We start from the raw sequence: 20,769 nt of genomic DNA, 5'->3' as shown, positions 1-20,769 counted from the left end.
TTTGAGGGGACAGCAAATTTACACTGTTATACAAGCTGTACACTCACTACTTTACATTGTAGCAAAGTGTCATTTCTTCAGTGTTGTCACATGAAAAGATATAATAAAATATTTACTAAAATGTGAGGGGTGTACTCACTTCTGATACTGTATGTATTTTTATGTTTTGTTTCAAATTTATATTTAGGCCTACACTTAATTAGCACTGGTTATCTGCAAAACTTAACTTAACCTGTGCTAACCTGACAGTGTCGTCCCTTGGAATGGGGTCTAAAAAACCCATCAAATTTATTTTTGCTCTTATGTTGACACGTTTCCCCAATAGCGTTAGTTTCTGTCACATCCATAAACAATGATTTGAGCATTTTATTTTGGTCTGTTTTCTTTAAAGAGAAAGTCCGTACATAATTAGTATTTTTGTTTTAATTTACCTTTAAGCTTCATCCACCTTATCAATTCATCTGACACAATGTATTTAAAAATGGGGCAATTATTTCAAGCTTATGGATGTGAAATTTTTAGTCAAAACCTGAAATATAAACTCCCAGAAAATGTATTTATTACATTATATGTGCTGAAATAGTATTATAACACCTATTCCTATTAAGCAAATCTAACCAATATATTGAATCATCCGTTCATATTTTTCCTAAACCCCTGTTAATACAGTCTAGACATGAGATCTAGACAAATTAGTCTATACATGTGTTTTCAATTTAAGATGAGGGAAAAAAGTGGTTGGGATGTGACAAAAAGCACACGTTTTTTAGAGACATGCTTAGTAGGATTTCTGTGAATTAAAACGCACAAACCAGAAGCAATAATACCCAAAAGGGATGACTCTTCATAGAACATAATATTTTATATTTTAATTTTCATATGCCCATTTATGAGGAATATGGACCGTTATGGATGTGACAATTCGGCACTTACCTGAAAATGATGCTTTAAAAACTAAAAAAACATGTGTATTTAAACCACCAAATATTGACATCCGACCTATCAGTATAAACCCCTTCATGATAAGTACCATGTATTTCCATGATCTGCACACAGCGAGGGACTACATTCATAAAACAAACATAAATCATCACTGCTCAGACACACACGTGCACACGCGCGCAGACAAGCACACGCACGCACACAGTTTTCTGTTAAATAGTTTCATTTTATTGTTTATATTAATTTTGCATACAGTATAATCACTCATAGTTTCTATGTTGGTAAAATTGCTGGATCCACCATATTTTCATAACCTTTGTAACCCCTTGAGGACATTATATTCTGGGATGTGTTGTTCCCAGGCTGGGTTATGTAATACACCAATTTATCCAACACAAACCCACCATCTTCAGAATCCAAAGTGCACAAATCCATCAATAACATGCCATCAATAACCAAGAGAATCGTGAACTCTTCAGACTTCTGCTTTCACGTTCTGAAGTTGATCAAGACCGACTGAAAAACAAATTCCCTTGTCTATGTATTTTGTATATTTGTGCTGTGGTTTTGTTTGACCTTTAAAAAGTACAGAATCAAAATTCACAGGTTGTTCAAGGTATGCCATCTCAGAGAAACAATGGTCTTACCAAAAAGCTTTCCTAAGAAAGCCAAACTTCTTGCACATTTTGAAAGCTTTGGTTCTACGAATCCGTCACCCCCCCCCCCCATCACACGGAGTTCTCGAAAAAGACGTACACTTTCGGAGGTGTGCTTGTCCTCATTAATATACAAAAATAGGCATTTCCGAACATATACAAGATATTTGATGCTCTTAAACAGACGTGAAACATCTATAAACACCATCCGGTAGATCTCTTCTCGTTTAGGTTTGAAGACCGCTTTAGCGTCGAGCACACAGTGGACTGCGAGAGAGTTCCCCATCAGCTACTCCATTGAGATATGTCAATTGCAACTGGAACTAATGGAGAGCCCGAAACTTAACAGCAGCAATCTAACATCTACGTCTAAGCACAGTTGTCTCAGTCTCGGTTTAGTACCGCGGGGGCATTGCAATCTCCGCCTGAAAGTACGCATTACCGTTGTCCATTCTGGCCATTATCCTATGACTAAAGGTGCCTTTCTATTTTAATGAGCGACACAAATTCTTATTATTGTCAGTAAGCGTTGAAGTGCATTGATAAAAAGTGCAAGTATAGATTCGGATGCATTCATTTTTCCAGAGGAGTAACTTGTTTGCAGTATCGTTTGGCCCCCGGAAGACTCGCTTTTGGAGGGCACAACAGAATGCCGTTTCTAACCTAAAAGATATATGTTTTTCTTTGAGCGCGTCAATCTGTTATCGCTTTTCAGATAGGGTGGGGGAGGCATTCTTCATCTGCTCCGTCTTAGGTTCAGACATGCTATTATATCCTCAATAAAGAATAATTAAAGCCTGTTGATTCGGGGAACAGGTCACATACGCAGAGACAGACGATTCGGTAGGAAGCACTAGTCTGGCACTTCGTGCCAATTGAGGTTGCATTGCTTTCCTGAATAAAGTCGCCCGTAAGGCGACTCTAAGGACTTGCTGACCTGATAGCCCCAACTTGCAATCATTACATTCTGAGTAAAGTCCCTCAATGACACCGTCGGCAAAGAAACAGCATCGTTCATTGAGGTAAAAAAACAAGATATGTGGAAGTTAACTGTTTCAAACGCATTATCCTCGGTAACCTCTGACCGCATGATCATCAGAATTCGGATAATACTTTATTAAAACCATAAGGCTTTACAGTAAAATGCAACTTGGCCATATGATGGCGAAAGTCTCCTCCAGAGGTGCCGGGCTGGCTCTAGCTGCTCTCTGAAGAAGTGGGCGGAGCCGTGGAAGACGATCGGCGTCTGGAGACGGACTGCGAGCGGTCGTGGCTTTGTTTGTCATACGGCTGGAGCTGCACTTCTATGAAGTCCCGATGCTGTTGGCTGATCATCTGACTGATGAGGCCGGGAAGCGCCTGTAGGTTGCTTAGCAACGTCTCCAGTTTGGTCTCCAGCATGCCGATTCTCTTTTCCATGTCCTCGCCTCGTTCGTTCAGGTCCGAAACCAGATCGTACATGATGTTTTGAGTCTGTGGTCAAGCGGGGGAGAGAGACACAGCGGTCATGAATTTAAACATGATGTGTGTGCAATGTTTCATGCTTAATATTAAACATCTATAGTTTTATAACAACGTTTTAGAAAGTTGTTTATCGTTTGACAATAATAAATGATAAAATCAGTCATGCGACAATGCAGATGTTTGTGACAGAAAGGTGTTCTAAAAACACTCCATTGATGGATTGACATAGGAGGAAATGTGTGGCATTATATTTTATTTTAGACACCTGGAGTCCCAGAACCAATGACAACGGGACTTTCATAATTTTGCATCATGCAAACAAAACATCTAGTTTGCTCTTTTATAGCTCAAGAGATGTGATGGTTTTCTCAGTTGTGTTTCATTTAAGCATCAACTTAGTCTCAGATGTTTCTCATAAAATTGCTTATTTGGAGAAATAAAACTAAATACCTGTACTGACTGGAAAATTGTTAAAATACTTTAACAGTAAAATTTATGTAGTTTGTACGGGTCACATAATCTGGATTTGGATACATTTGATGAGAAATGTTTGAGTTCATAATATTGAGATCTTCATTAATATTGGGCCTCATTCACGAAACACGAGCAGAAAGAATTTTTGTGTAAATCGTTCGTATAGTCGTTCTGACGTAAATTATCGGATTCATAAAATGTTCGCATTTTCAAAATGTTAGTTGGTACGAAAATGTTTTACACCTGCTCCCTACCACGTGTGAATGGTGCGTAAAACATTCAAATGTTTTGTGTTCTTTTTGACAAACTGATTACGCTGCATTTTGATGCACTGTGTTTCATAATAATGATATTTCACGAGTTCCTTTGCCCTGTCTTTTTTTCTTCTTTTTTTACTCTTTAACTTTGGCTAAAACGCAGACCTCCTAACTATCCCTTTTAACACAGCTCTCCAATCACAGTGGAGGAGAGGCGGGACAAACAGTACATTGACCAACCATCACACTTGTACAACACAACAATGGAGAAGTTAACGTTGCTGGTTATTGCATTTTTATTTTCATTAATAATCTTCAAAATAAGTTATACTTAATGTTACTGCCGTGAATATTCCTAATCATAGCAACCGTGTCTCCGGAAAAACGCGCAGTGCATCCAAAGCGCTCTCAAGCGCCACCAGCTGGTTATTTTCAGAAGAGCTCCAGGCATTATTTCAGATGGCTAAAAACACTTTGGTGGACACACGTTAATCGATTAATTTATTGTTAGGCATATAGCCTATTAGTCTTTTATGCATTTATGCAATATGATGTAGCAAAACCTGAGAATGGAATCGAGAGGTTTCCACAGCATTCCTAGATACGTAATTCGCGTAGCTGTAATTCACAGGCAGGATTATGCTAATTATGAATGAGCGTGCATGCACGTTTTATTTACGAATGATTGGTATTCATTAACATACACACGTTTTACTATCAAATGACGTTTACGAAGTAATTGTGAATCCGGAGGAGTGTTTTCGGGAAGGTCCGTTTTACGTGCAAATCACTCATATATTTACGAATGTTTGAATGAGACCCAGTGTATGGCGTTAGAAGTTGGACAAAACTATGTGAGCGTGTAAACACAGCGGATTTACAGCTGCGCGGGCACACTGAAAACGCTCGCGCGTAAAATGTAAACCTGTAGAGATCGCAAATCTCTAACTTGAACACAAAAACCAAGATTGTGCACGTAAATCAAGACTTATGAGGGGAAATAACAAACCCCCGAGTCAAAGCAGTCGCTCTATTGACTACACGCGCAAGTGCTACTCTACGCGCGCGCGAGCTGGGATTCTTCACGCGCGCGAGTCATTTTGACTTTTGGCACTAAGGGGGCGGGACACTGCGATTTTGTGACAACAAATGCCATTGGCCCTGCTCCTTTCTGGAACTCCCGTTGTGATTGGCTGTTGCTGCCGCCCTCAAGTCGATGACAGAACAGGAGAGATGGCAGGAAATTGGGGAAAATTGGATCTAAGGAAAATTCACATTAAGTAATATTTTATATGTTGGCCCAAATGCAGGAAAATGAATGTGTGCAGTAAGGAGATTTATTAGAAACACTGGGTTAATATAAAAAAAATCAATTTATATGAAAGCACTTCCACTCTGCATTCAGCCATAGCAAATGTGCATTACCAGTGGTCACCTTTTTGTAGATAAGTCAGTAAAATAGATTAGTAAAATGTGTTATGATATAGAGTATGATATAGAGTAAAAAAAATTCAAAACGGAGTTACCATACTCTTCATATATATAGTAATTATAATTTAACGTTTTCGATGTTCCGCGTTTAAATCCTCTGACGTGACGGTCCAGGCAGAGTTGGCGCTATAGGGCGTAAGTGAGGGGGCCATTGTGTTCATTGGAGGGGCACCTTGCTCACCTCACAACTGTAAACACATAATGAAAAAAATCTGTATAGCACACCGTAAAACAATGGCATCAATATAACAACACAAAAGAGCGAACTCTCACTTTTTGGCATTGCTGCCTTTGATTTAAATTTTACAAATAAACATAATTCAAGGACTGAATCAGCCTGTATCTTCAATCTATCAATGAAGATGTAATAAAAAAACCTGTTGTTACTCATTTACAAATAGTTTAATTAAACAGCAAATAAAAGAACTTAAATGCGCAGAAATATTTTCCTGTATGCACAATGGTAAATGCCCGAGTTTTTTGTTTGTTAGGCAGTGCATACAAAGGCTTTGCCGAATGCAAGCAGCCTTCGAGCTCGTATTTTTGAACATCACTAGCCTACTGCGCAAAACACTTGTCTGTTGTAGCCTATTTGAAGAAACGACTGACATTCTAGATTGCAGCGCTCTAACTCTATGAGTAATTGAATAGTGATGTATTAGGCCTGACATGTAAAATAAAAAGAGTATAATAATCTAAAAGCTATATACAATTACGTTAAGATTATAAACGCTGGTATTAGAACTAGAATTTGATATTTTATACAAGAAAGGCAGGAGTGGTTAGTCCATAAGAGATTATATAGCGTCATCTGATTTAGATAAGCAAAGTTTGAAATTACATTTATCAAAATGATTTAAACAAAAAGTACAAATCAACTCGCTTCACAGAGTCATCTGTCTGTCTCAGAGTCTGAGCAAACGGATGAGTTCCTTTCTCTACAGCAGGAATATAGAAGCCGACTTTCACATGCTGAAATAGCTTGGTTTTCTTTAACAAGAATACGTGAAATAATATAAAGTCTATATCCATATGATAGGACCGTCTGCTGTATTAACGAGTTTCTCTATCGCTTGGCATGAGATAAAAAGCGATTGGTCTGTATTATTTGTTTACCCACAAAGCTTAATGTGTTCAAAAACACAGAATGTAGCTTATTCTTGTTTTTAACATAGTCTAATGAGCCTTTTTAATGGCGACATAATTTAAAAAGCGATGTCTTTCTCACTAAACCCTAAGAAATAATGAAATATTGTTTTTATGACATTTTTTACTTAAACTTTTAATAAATATTAAAAAATATTAAATATTAATAATATTAAATAAATTTAATACATTGAAGCTTTATGGTTTAGACATGCTTTTCACTTAACAAAAAATCATTTACCTCTTAAAAAGAATACAGAATATGTCAAACATTTAAAGGCAGAATACACACAAATTAAAAGTGAAGAAAATGGAATTTGATCAATAAAACGAACATCATACTAGGGCCAATAACCTCTGCTCTAATTGCTTCGGCTGCTGAAGAATGGGCCGTTGGTGAAAGCACTAGCATTAGCTAATGCTAAAGATTAGATAAACACTGGGGATATTTGTACAGATTGTGACGTAAAATGTAAGTAAAACATGTCGAATCTTTAGCATTAGCTAATGCTAGCGCTTTCACCAACGGCCCAGTCTTCAGCAGCTGACATGCTGTGGGTCCTTCTACACTCTTGAAGTGATGACAAGACTGTATTATCAGGGTTGATGTTAAAAATCCTTAGGTCTATGTTAAATTGTAATATAACGTTATATCATAACACATTTTACTAATCTATTTTGCTGACTTATCTACAAAAAGGTGACCACTGGTAATGCACATTTGCTATGGCTGAATGCAGAGCTGAAGGGCTTTCATATAAATTGATTTTTTTATATTAACCCAGTGTTTCTAATAAATCTCCTTACTGCACACATTCATTTTCCTGCATTTGGGCCAACATAAAAAATATTACTTAATGTGAATTCCTTAGATCCAATTTTCCCCAATTTCCTGCCATCTCTCCTGTTCTGTCATCGACTTGAGGGCGGCAGCAACAGCCAATCACAACGGGAGTTCCAGAAAGGAGCAGGGCCAATGGCATTTGTTGTCACAAAATTGCAGTGTCCCGCCCCCTTAGTGCCAAAAGTCAAAATGACTCGCGCGCGTAGAGTAGCACTTGCGCGTGTAGTCAATACTGTGCGCGAGCGACTGCTTTGACTCGGGGGTTTGTTATTTCCCCTCGTAAGTCTTGATTTACGTGCACAATCTTGGTTTTTGTGTTCAAGTTAGAGATTTGCGATCTCTACAGGTTTACATTTTACGCGCGAGCGTTTTCAGTGTGCCCGCGCAACTGTAATCTGCTTGCGCGCTGTGTTTACACGCTCACATAGTTTTGTCCAACTTCTAACGCCATACCCAGTGACTTTTGCAGAATTGGCAAATCTGAGCTCAGTTTGTAACATTGTTGAGATCTCTTCAGAAACTTAAGTGAAGACAATTGTGAGGTTGTGTCTTTTTATTAGAAGAAATATCTCATATACAGGAGACTTAAGGAAATGTTTCTATTTGCTCTACATTTAATCTCATTGATGTCTAGGAGAAATAATTGAGATATTAAAGAGACCTCATCTGTTAATTTTCTTTTTATTGGCTAACTTTGTTTCAGACGTTTCTCCTAAAATTGCTAAGGAGAAATTTGATAAGACATTGTTGAGTTCATATTGAGATCTTCAATAATGTTGACTTTGATTGCAGATTTGGCAAACGGGGGCTCAGTTTGTGACATTGTTGAGATCTCTCCCGAAACTCACCAAGACAATAGGAAGAGATTTATGAGATTGTTTTTCTCAGGAGATATATCCAAGACACAAGACTTAAAGGCGCAGTTTTTGATTTACAGCGGCCACTAGCGCTGTATTATAGATTTGCAATGAATCGCTCAGTCCAAACACGACGGTGGCCACCATAGTACACAAAGATGTCGTTCTCATGTTGACGCAGGGAAGAGATCATGCGGGCATTAGAAAGACTGTAGAAAGAGCTATGACTTATGTATTACATAAAATAAAAGGTTTGTGGATTTTAAGTTTATAAAGAAGGATAAAAGTCAGGCAGGAGCTAGGACCTGAGTTAATATTATAAAGACTTTCCAGCAGAGACGCATTAAGACCCGTGGTAGGCTTTTAGCAGAGATACTCACAGATATCTATGGAGATACTTTCCAGCAGAGAGACGTTGGAGAGAAAGTTCGTCTAAAAATCACCCCCGATGAGGTTGCTTTGATTCGGATCATTATGTGAGTAACATTGGTTTTTCTGTTTGTTAGAACCAAGATATGTTGTTGTTGTAATATTAGTTGTGTGACGGAGCAGTTTTGAGCGTCATTGTTTATCTGGAACCGCTTTAATATTGTACTAGTCCAGATACTGGAGAGAGAGCGAGAGCGCGTTGGCGCTAAAACTGTGTTTTACTCTCTTACTCAATGATGAATAAATTTACATTTAATCCGCGGGTCACATGCGTTCTGCACCGTAGAGCACGATCCGTACGGATCATCCGTGATCCGTTTCACCACGATACCGCAGGGGAGAGGAAACGCGCGTTGTAGAGTTGTTTGTCCGTTTAGGGCTGCTGTACAAAACATGGCGGCGAATTCTATGTATGAAGGGCCACTCTGTATGTAGATATAAACAGCTTATTCTAAGGTATTAGAAACATAACGGTTCATTACGTAAGGTCTTTATACACCTCTGAAGAAATTGTTTTGTATATTATATTGCATTTCTGTCAATAGATCCTCCTAAAAACCCAGTATTGTTCCTTTAAAGTCACCGTGACCGGAAGTTGCGATCGTTTTTACTTCCGTATTTTGACGAGTGAAATGGAATTTCTAATGAGACAAACAGTGGGCGTGGCTTTCGTATTTCTCTGCGATTTGATAGGATGTCTAAAAACAGCTGTTGCATTTTGTAATGGAACTGGCAGCAGACTGACCCCTCTCACCCCCTACAGTTAATCTCCCGGGAGAAGATTTAACAACAACCTTTATCATTATACTAAAAAATAACTCACAATATCACAAACGAATCGCTAATATTCATCAATGTGGCAACAAAAGTTGCAGACGCAACACACTAGAGCCCGAGGGCTGTCTTGAAGGTTGAACAAGCGCTGCAGCTGCTTAAGTTATTTTAAGGCGCATTAAAGGATTCAGCGCCGCCGGGAGCAACTGCATCCGTGATTAATGTTATACCGCCCTCTGATGGCCAGAGCCAATTACCACAATGACAAAAGGCGGGACGCCCGTATGAGTCATTTCACATCACGCTCCGTTCTGCCTGCTTCAGTGTCACCCTCTCGCAGTTTTGGAGCGGCGCGGGACAGGAGGGTGGTTGGGTAACGCTAACTAATGGAGGGATATGCTGGGATATGACCACTGCGGATGTTTGGATGTCAGAGCTCTAGCACTCGCGTGTGAGAGGCGACTCGAGCTGACTCGGCAGATCTCGTAGCGCGTGCCTTTTCCAAGTTGCTGTGGGTTTGGCAGAGTCAGATATTGCATTGCGTCTGGTGTTCCCCATCTGCATCTACATATTTGGCAGTGGGGAAGCGCAAGTGCAGCGTTTCCGATAAATCAAGCTATTTTAACACCTCAGGCATCCCATCATTTACTTATTTTCCCTGGAGACGCATGCTTTTGCGCACCATTAGGCAACGTGATGAATTGTGCATAACAAGAGGTAAATAATACCATAGCGAATGCGTAACTGCGGCGTGTAAGGACGCTTTAGAAAGGAAAGAATACATTTACTGGCATTGACTTCATGGTTAGATAGTCTTTGCAGCGAGCGAAACAAACAACTGGTGAGATATACAAACCATACTGTTGACAAAACAAGAGCAAACATAAAACAAACACAATTACATTTAAAATGTTATTCAATATCTCGTCTGTTCATTTGACACCTGTAGACTTACGTTTCCTGGACGTTTTTTGGATGTTCTGTCATGCATTAGTCAAACATTCAGCTGAGGTCAGTTATCTTACCTTTGCAAGGTCCACTAGCGAGTTTGCTTGGTCATTCAGCTTGCGTTGCTCCATTTTAACACTTCTCAATCTGAACACAAGACCATTCAGAGCCCATAGTGGCAAGCGGTCAGTACACAATCGTGTAGAAAGGTTCTCCATTCACAAGCCATACATTTTGGAAGCACTCCTAGGACATGCACAAGACATGAAGAGAATGCAGGGATTTGGGCGCATGCAAGTCAAAATTCAGTGGGAGGTTTGGGCGAAGAAAGTCACTTTATTTTTCAGGGATTTTCTTTTTCGCACATCCTTTAGGAGTTTATTACATCTGATATTACACCACATAAGAGCCTGACATACGTTTCCCTGGTTATTTTCCTTTGAAAAAACGTTTCACTTACAGAACTTAGAAAATGCATTTTAGACATTTTAAAAACGCATCGCTCTGGACTTGAAACCAAAATCGAGTCAATATTATGCTCTCGAACAGAATATAATTTTGATTCCATTATTATATAAAATTGCGTTTACAGTAATGCCCCTTCAATGGGATTCTGTGAGGCAAGACACTGTCCTGGGATAAAAGTTTAAAGGGATAGTTCAACCAAAAATGAAAATTCTGTCATCATTTACTCACCCTCTTGTCATTTCAAACCTGTATGACTGTCTTTCTTCCGCAGAACACAAAGAAGATATTTTGAAGAATGTTGTTAGCTGGCCCCCATTCACTTGCATTGGTTTTGTGTGCATACAATAGAAGTGAATGGGGTCCGGTGCTGTTCGGTTACCAACTTTCTTCAATTTTTGTGTTCTGCGGAAGAAAGAAAGTCATACAGGTTTGAAATGACAAGAGGGTGAGTAAATGATGAAAGAATCTTCATTTTTGGATGAACTATCACTTTAAACATTATGTGAATCTGACTAATGATAAAATGTGCAACTAAAAGAATTTGTTCATCCACATAAAACATTAGTCACACTCAATTCTACTGCTGCAAATAACATGATCAGCCTTTACAGCTCAAATGAATCACATTTTAGTACGAATTAAAGTGATAGTTCGCCCAACAATAAAGATTCTTTCATCATTTATTCACCCTCATGTCATTTCAACCTGTGCGGCTTTTTTCTTCTGAAGAACACAAAAGAAGATATTTTGAAGAACCTTGGTAAATAAACAACATTGGCCCCCATTGACCGCAGAGACATTTCTCAAAATATCTTCTTTTGTGTTCCACAGAATAAAGAGATCCACATGGGGGTGAATAAATAAGAGCAGAATTTTTATTTTTTTGGGTTAAACATCCCTTTCATAAAAGTGCTTTAGCAAAAACACTAACTGCACATTTATGCTTTTAAAACCACCACAGTATCTCACCCCATAGACTCCCACTGCAAGTCCATTACTGAAATTGAGACATTTGATTTTTGTAACAAACTGAGAGACAGTAGAAATGATCGTCTGTGGTAATCGTTTGGTTCTGAACCAGGAGCTTTCTTTAATGTCATATCTATGACTCCCTTGTCACATAATGGTTTTGCTGTACTCTAAACCGATCAGTGTATACTTAAAGAAAGATAAGATGAACAACCTGCATGCTACATCACACAGCTTTGTAAACCAACCCACTTACTCAAATCCATACTACCGGCGTTAATTATTCATATGCTCTGTTTAATTAAGTTTCTCAGGAACTACTTATCTTCACTATACATTAAGTGTGCTCTCGTTTCATTTCTCAAGAGCAACCCGAAAAGCTCTTCTGGGAAATCTGTTTAAGTAACACACTCAAATCATGGTTTGCATTGGGAAGGTTTTCTGAATTCACAAGGTAACGAAAAACTGTATTTTGTTTTGTAGGGAAAAAAACTCTTCCATATTTGTGATCATTTCTTTGAATGGACAACATTTAGCAGGTCACTAAATGACACATTAGGCTCAGAGTTATAACATTTAATGAAGTTTGATGATGACAGATCAGAAAGTAGAGAATATAAGCGGTCTCCAGGGACCGGATGGTGATTAGCCCAGATGTAACAATTTCATCTAGTAAAGCTGCATGGACTGTAATATACAAATACAAGGGCTGCGATTATGCTGCCAACCACCAGAGGGTGCAAACACGCACCGTATAAAGAAACAGAAAAGCACTTGTCCAGAGTATATAAAAGATCATTGTCTTAATCACAAAAAAACACGTGCAGGTCATATTTCACCCTAAAATCAAATAAATATTTTTGTATATTGGGATATGTACATATATACAAAATATACAGTTCTTAACAAATTTATTAGACGATCTGTCATAAGAGAAAACAAATATTTTAGAAATCTGTCAAAAACGTATTTTTCCCTACTATGGCAGTAAACGGAGGATGAGATCTGTTTGGTTACTGACATTCTTCCAAATATCTTCCTCTGTATTCAGCAGAACAAAGACATTTATACAGGTTTGAAACAACCTGAGGGTACTATACCGTTAACCATTAAAACTTATTTTTTCTATTAAGGACTGCAAGTAAATAACTGTAATTGAGCGTCTGAATAATAAAGTGCTTTACTATTATTTCTGCTTTTCTTGTAAAAAGTCATTCCTAAATTCATGGATAACAACAATCATTATATTTTAGCTATACAACTGTGGTTAAAGATCTTACACATACTGGAGGATTTATTTATTTATCATTACAGAAACATCAAAAATGATTTTGGTAATCACCAATACTGTCAGTTTACAAACTGTTAGTGGTACAAACCTTACTTTGGGTGGTGGTCTAATAAATTTGTTAAGCACTGTATATATACAAAAAAAACTTTTTTAGCCGTGTAATGAAAGCAAGTGCAGATAGGGTCCTTAATTATATAAAATAATCTCATAATGCAAAAATTCTATTATCCTAAAAAATAGGCCTAATTTTCTTTAGTTCCAATATAATTCAGGCCGTTAGTGCTTTCTTTTGATTTAATGGTTAAATATGACCGGGACATAATAGTCTCCCCCACAGCAAATCCCAGGCACTTCATACACACAAAGATAATTGCTTCTTAATTCCCATTGTTGAAATATTGTTTTGCAATAAGTATGTCTGGAGAGAGAATGAATCCAAGAATATCATTTTATAGTTGGATGACCGATAGCTTTTAATAGATGCATTGTTCATGTAAAACCTCTAATTAACATTTACCAGAAATGAAACTCAAAGTAATTATTATTAAAGATGACTCGGACGACTATTTTTGGAGATGTGCGTCACATTTCGTCATCTGTTTTAATGCGAAGCAAAAACATGCATCAGAAGTATTTACTGTATGTTGTGCATGTTAGTTTAATGTGATTGGCTTTATTTAATGCTATTTGTTTTCATTGGGACGTGTACGTGTGAACATCAGGGTCTGCAGGTCCGAACGGAGCAGTGCATTTTGGGATAAAAGTAATATACAGATTCCCTCGGGCGCCTGGTGACCCCCTCATCTGAGAGTTCTCTCCAACTCGTACAATCCTGAGTCACTGAGCTAACCGGCATCACCTCCAGACTGATTCTGTTTCTTTCACCCCGTGTGTTTGTTTATAGTGAGAATTGTGTGGTCGTCACCACATGCTGTTCTAGGCAAATTCATCCAAAATGAAAATGGTTTTGCTTATAGTGTACTTACATTTATGTTATTTCAAACCTTTATGAATTTCTGTCCTATACACAAGAGAAAAGATTTAATCTGTTTAGCTGCTCGTTTCCATACAATGAAAGTGAATGGTGACTAGGGATGGTCAAAGTACAAAAATGACAAAACATCTCTTAATACTGTTTGTGCGCAGTAGTCCATACTCAACCGGCACGAATGAGATTGTGGAAGCTGTTGCACACAAAGCTATAGCATGACGTCACAAAATTAGTCTTTAATGTATTTTTTGAAGCCTGGTCCCCATTCACATTCCTAGTAGCCCGTTGAAAAGAACAGAGCAAACATCCTAAACGCATCTCATTTTGTGTCTGACAGAATGAAATCATACAGGTTTGGATGGATGTGAAGTTGAGCATTTTTAAATGAGATTTTTTTTAACCTTCCCCATTAAACTTTTCATCACAGGACATGCATCTGAAGCAGACTTTATGCCAGTTTGGCTGGCTGCATAAGATTCAAGAAGTAATTCGCAATGCTGAAATGCCACAGCTGAATGCACACGGCCGGGAATTGAGAACGCGTCCGTGGCGAAAGGCAGAATTCAGCTGCCTGGTCACTCACATTAGGACGGAGAGCTTCATGTGCCGCTGCCTTCACTAACGTGTGCACGGTTACCGGTCATCCAAGTGAGAAATGAAGGGGTGGAGGTGGGGTGGGGGGGTATGCGGAGACAAATGTTGGTCGAGGAGCAACACAGATTCCATGAGCCCAAAGATGCTTTCAGTCAAATGAGACACATTTGAGGAACAGTGAAGCATCCAGCCGTCATCCCTTGGTTCATGGAAGCAAAGTGAAGTTTTTAATCAGTGTCTGTCTGATTAAATGTCCCAGAATCATCACATTCATGCAGCAATGAAAGGAAAAACACCCTCTGTTATTAATAACTGAAATTCATTTGATACGATAATTAAAAAAAAAGAATAAAAGTGATTTGGTTTGTTACTTCTAGTTGTATGATTGTGCAGCTGCGGAGTGTACACGCTAAAATGTTATTGAAGAGAATCTCACGAAAACATGTCCCGTCTTATTTCACCCTAAAATATAAAGAAAATGATTCTAATAAAAATAAAACATGACCAAGATTTCTTTGCAATGCCAATTATAGCAATATAGGTTTTTTTATTATTATGTTTTTGATACTACAATTTGTGATTGTAATTAAATCATTTTGAACATGTTCTACAAAATGAATTAATACAATTAATTAATAAGAAAATGAATCTGCATATAATAAAAGAAAAACAAATAGTAGTTAATAAAAAAAAATTCATCATAAATTAAACGAAATACAACAAATAGCGCCATAAAACATAAATACTAAAATATAATATTGAATAACAACAAAACATGAGAATGAGAGATTATGTTATAGTAAAATCAGATTAATTGTCATAAAAATAATGACACAATGCCTAAAACAGGTTTCATTTTAAGCAAAAGGAATTTTCAGAATAAATATGAACTGACAGATTATTGACAGGTTTCGTGAGATTCGCCCATTTAGGATTTGTTTAACTGTACATCGTAAATTTAATATCCTTAATTGTCTCAGAATGTTTGTTGCCAAGTACGTGTCAATGAACTTTTAAGGCTTGCCTGTACTTCAGAAATGAATTTCACTTATCAAATGAGGGCATGTACATTTGTTCTGCTCAGTTCATCAGAAATACAAGCTCTCATTTGCATGCACACAACAGATCTGTATCTAAAGGTGAGGCGACGACTTACTTCCGAGCTCTATTGCATTGTGTTGACACAAACAGGAAAAAAAGGAAACATAAAATAGACAAATGAATTATCACAACAGTTAAAATGTGTCATGATCATTCTGTTCAGATCTCTCTGTAACCCTCAGTCATACACACAGTCATGAACACTTTTACCCCAAACCACCAGTCCATAACATCATTCACTGGCCATACTTGTATGTGTGCATTATTTAAAGAGACGGTATGATATTTCTGTGGCGCTTGAGGCACTAAATGAAATTGCAAAAATAACGTTTCCAAAAGCCTTTGCCAAAACACTCCGCTCCACTTCATGACTGCCACTGGGTTACAGAATATATACAGAGTATATACTATATAAATATTTAGTAACTCCCCAACACTCACAATTTCAAATGAAAATGTAACCCCGACCTAACCTCACAGCGTAGATTAACCGTGAAAACGACAAATCAGGCAAATTAAATATACAGCAATGTCCTGAAAGCCCCAGTAGTCCACAGCATTTGTACTTCTCGGTAACTTAAAGTCCCCCTGTACTCTATAATTAAATTCTTCAAAACTCATCTTCGAGCATTAAAAAGACATATTTAAACATTTTACCTCTAAAATAGCTTGAATGTAACTCTTCACCCAAGCTTCGTTCCCGTATACGAGGACCATGAATAGTGATAGACCGATATATTGCCGTCGCCCATATATTGGGTCGATATTTGGAATTATTTGCATATTTATAATTTTTTTCTGTTTGGCCGCTATATAGCGAGCTAGCATTTTGTCCTTAAAAAAGGCCACTCGGATGTAAAGCCATCATTTGACACATAGTAAAATGACCACAGTAAAATGGGTATTGTGAGGTGGCTGAGATACAAATATTGTATTGTAAGTAATAATACATATGAATTCCTATATAATTTATTCACATTTAGCCACATTTAGCTGCCCGAGATTAACGTAATGTTGTGTGGACCTTTTCATGGTTTCGTATCCTATCAGCCATTAAAAAGCCCATATCGGTCGACCGCTACTTTAAAGCTTATCTTAAATCATTAAAAAGACATAAAAATGTTTTTCCTCTAAAATAGCTTGAATGTAACTCTACACCCTTGCTTGGTTTCGTATACATGAACCATTGATATAAATTAGTCTCCGCCTCGACAAAATCACACCAGTTCAGACTACCTGATCCACTCAATAAAATACGTGACGTGATTGGTTACATGTTTGTGACGTAGAAAACGGGGAGTTCCAATAGACAGGTTTAAAGAGAAAATACAATGGTGTTGACTGATGAATTTGCACATGGTTTGTCTTAAAAGTATATTAAAAACACCAAACAAACATATATAAAAAAAATTCACCACAGGGGGACTTTAAAACTACAAATGACCCTTGCATATTTAACCAGGTTAGGTATTCATAAAAAATGACACACTGTGCCTTTAAAATATTTAAAACTAACATCACCAATGTCACATATCAGCTTCCCATATTATGACTAGGACCCGTCAGATTGTGTCTTTTCCTCTAACCTTCATTAACGTGCCAGATGCGCTGCGTCACTCCTGTGCCGTTCAGCTAGCTAACAACATACTGGCCCAAGTGTACAGACACTGCTGATGATTGAAGGTGCTGGTGGGACACCAGGTGGTGCGTGGCATGCCGCACACGGGCTTGAGTTACAGCTGGCACCACCCACATGACCGCCAGCCGCCCCTCCTCCCATCAGCAGCACGATCCTGGCGTTCTGCGTATGGATATATATATTCATGCTGTGGAATACTGTCCCTGTCCTCACACCGCTGTTGGTCCCCTAGGTGCAGGTAACCTTCATCACCTGTTGCCAGCGCATTTGCTTATCACAGTCTAGCACCTGCCTCTGCAGCAGAGGACAAACAGACCTCCAACTAGTAAAAAAAATACACGCTCTTTCATTTTCTGTGTGGTCTTACGATATGCAGGACATCCAAAATGTTCCATGCCCTGTAGATATTTTCATGCTTTACTAAACCTGCTGTTTCAGACCGAGCCTGGGTCTAATGCATGATAAGAACTCTCGATTAGTGGAAATCGATTTTGGCCGGCCGCATTATGCAAAACGCCATGAATTAAGTGAGAAAGGACAGACAAGGAAGCGTTAATGAGAAAAGAGCAAACTGGGAGTTTTCAGATTTGGTGTAAAACAACAGTTTCCTGTAGATGGGACTGCTGTCTGTTATGGGATTGGAACACAGCCGAGTGCTTTCAAAATTAAAGGACAATGAATGGAAACACGGGAAGCAAACACAGTTGATAGACAGCAAACCCACAGAGGCCTGTTAAGATGGCCGCACGCACACCTGACCGCCCGTATTGATTTACACATATAGCTTAAATGAAAGCAGGCGATCACACGTGCACAACCATAAACATGAAACACAAGACCACACGCTAATGGTTTTACAGACAGCAGTTTCAAAAAAGTAGAGCGTGAGTCAGGAGCGGTTTGACCATTAATCTTACAGAGTCACGTGTGACCGACAGCCTATGGTTTATATGCCCTGAACATTACCCGGCTCCCGACACTGCTGCTCCAACCAACCTCAGACCATTTTCCTTCAGCTCTGTGGCTATAAAATAACACATAAACACTGTGTGATTTTAGCCTCTGTGTTATTAGTTGCATCACGTAAAGCAAAGCCCAAAGGCGTCCAATTCCATCCTGTGGTGAGATTGGAAATGAGTACACAAATCATATCTTCATACACTGTCCAAATATCAATACCTTTATTACACAATCAATCAGGTTGAGTACGGAAAACTGCATTTCTGCATTTTACATCTGAAGAAATACTGAGTGGTGCTCTTAATGCTTCTCAATGATGCACTGGTTTGCAGTGCGTTGCTAAGTGGCTATTATGGTCTTCTGGTGGGTGCTAGGGCATTGCTAGGTGGCTGTTAGGACATTTTTGGTTGTTACAAGGACATCTTGGTTCTTGCTAGGTGATTGCTAATACGGTTGCTACTGTATTTTGGGTGGTTGCTAGGGGATTCTGGGTGATTACTATCTGGTTGCTAGTGAATTCTGTTGCTAAGAGGTTGCCAGGGTGACCTAGTTAGTTGCTACGAGGTGGCTATAGAATTTTGGGTGATTACTTACTGTTTGCTAAGGCATTCTGGGTTGTTGCTATGATGCTGGTAGGTGGTTGCTAAGAGGTTGCAAGGGTAATCTGGGTAGTTGTTAGGGTGTTGCTATGGAATTTGGGGTGATTACTAACTAGTTGCTAGGGAATTCTGTTTTGTTGCTATGATGTTAGCAGGTGGTTGCTTAGAGGTTGCTAAGGTGATTTGGGTAATTGCTAGGGAATTTTGAGTGGTTACTAACTGGTTGCTCATTCTTTGTATTTGACATGATGCTGGAAGGTGATTGTTAAGATGTCACTAGGGTGATCTGGCTGGTTGTTAGTGTGTTGCTAGATAATTTTGGGTGATTACCTGATTGCTAGGGCATTCTGTGTTGCTAGTAGGTGGTTGCTAAAAGGATGCTAGGGTGATATGGATGGCTAGGAGGTTGCTAGGGTGATACGGGTGGCTAAGAGGTTACTAGAGAATTGTGTTGATTTCAAACTGGTTGCTAGGGCATTCTGTGTTATTGCTATGATGCTGGTAGGTGGTTGCTAAGAGGTTGCTATGGTCATTTAGGTGGTTTCTAAGAAGTTGCTAGGGATTTTTTGTTGATTACTAACTGGTTGCTAGGGCATTATGTGTTGCTGGTAGGTTGTTGTTAAGAGGTTCCTAGGGTGATCTGAGTGGTTGTTAGTGTGTTGCTATAGAATTTTGGGTGATTAACTGGTTGCTAAGACATTCTGTGTTGTTGCTATGAAGCTAGTAGGTGGTTGCTAAGAGGTTCCTAGGATGATCTAGGTGGTTTCTAAGAGGTTGCTAGGAATTTTTGTTGAATACTAATTGGTTGTTAGGGCATTATGTGCTGTTGCTTTGATGCTGGCAGGTGGTTGCTAAGAGGTTGCCTAGGGTGATATGGGCGACTGCAACGGAATTTTGAGTGATTAATAACTGGTTGCTAGGGCATTGTTTGTTTTTCTATGATGCTGGTAGGTGGTTGTTAAGAGGTTGCTAGGGTGATATGAATGGCTAGCAAGTAATTAGGGTGATATGGGTGGCTAAGAGGTTGCTTGAGAATTTTTGTTGATTACTACCTGGATTGCTAAGGGATTCTGGGCTGTTGCTACAATGCTGGTAGGTGGTTGCTAGGATGTTCTGGGTGGTTATCACACCCAATCCTCTGTGATCTTCTTTTCTCTAGATATGGATCTGGTCCCTCCTTTAATGTCAGTCTTAAGGTTTATTTTACCCATTTTCCATCTACAAGATAAAAATCTGATTTCTGATAACAGCTTGCTTGCAAGCTGCATGATTTGGGGTCTCATTTATGTCCTTCACACAGAGTAGGACGACTGAATCCCAGCTTTTGTTCAAGTATGAGCAATGTTGTGATGCTTGCATCTGCACACAGCACTAATGAAACAGATGCAAAATAAATGAAAGTAATTAGAAATTAGAAACGAAGCGAATGATTTCTGTCAGCTGAAGCTCAGTCGAAACTGTCTCAATGTTCATTTCTTCAATTTAGCTAATTATGATGAAAGAGTGTCCATGAACGTAGCATATTTATCTGTACAAGCATGGCTGATTTAGCTAATTGCACAATCCACAAATATGGTACCCACTGGAGTCCTACTACATGTTTAAATAATTATAGGCACAAATCCCCAGTTTTTCTATAGGATATATTCAAAAAAAATTTTACTAAATAAATAAAATTAGCCTATAATTAAAAGTAGCTAGTTTATATGCATCAAATGTCTTTTCCCACCATGCATAGTAAAATGTTTTATATTTTTAACAAATTTAAATGACCTGTAAAGTAAAGCTATAGCTCAAAGTTCGTACAGAACCCTGTTACCACACACATTTTTCAATTACCATTACCATTTTTATTTTCTACATAAATTGTTGACT

General features: G+C 38.4%; 1 protein-coding gene across 2 annotated transcripts in view; it reads right to left on the bottom strand.

Annotated features, from left to right (window-relative positions):
• Positions 1-2,921: 2,921 nt before the first annotated feature.
• kcnn2 (potassium calcium-activated channel subfamily N member 2) overlaps positions 2,922-20,769 on the bottom strand; it is a 39,536-nt gene continuing 21,688 nt past the window's right edge. The window contains exon 7 of one of the 2 annotated variants that reach the window (XM_057321817.1): positions 2,922-3,071. In XM_057321817.1, the coding sequence (XP_057177800.1) occupies positions 3,035-3,071 (37 nt within the window). In that variant the 3' untranslated portion in view covers positions 2,922-3,034. Of the gene's footprint in view, positions 3,072-15,534; positions 15,761-20,769 lie in introns of those variants that run through there. The other variant, XM_057321818.1, reaches the window with a different exon arrangement.

The sequence above is a fragment of the Triplophysa rosa genome, linkage group LG22 (genome assembly GCF_024868665.1).
Source record: "Triplophysa rosa linkage group LG22, Trosa_1v2, whole genome shotgun sequence".
Lineage (NCBI taxonomy): Eukaryota > Metazoa > Chordata > Actinopteri > Cypriniformes > Nemacheilidae > Triplophysa > Triplophysa rosa.
The sequence above is the reverse complement of the archived record's forward strand: the minus strand, read 5'-3'. Positions and strand labels throughout refer to the sequence as shown.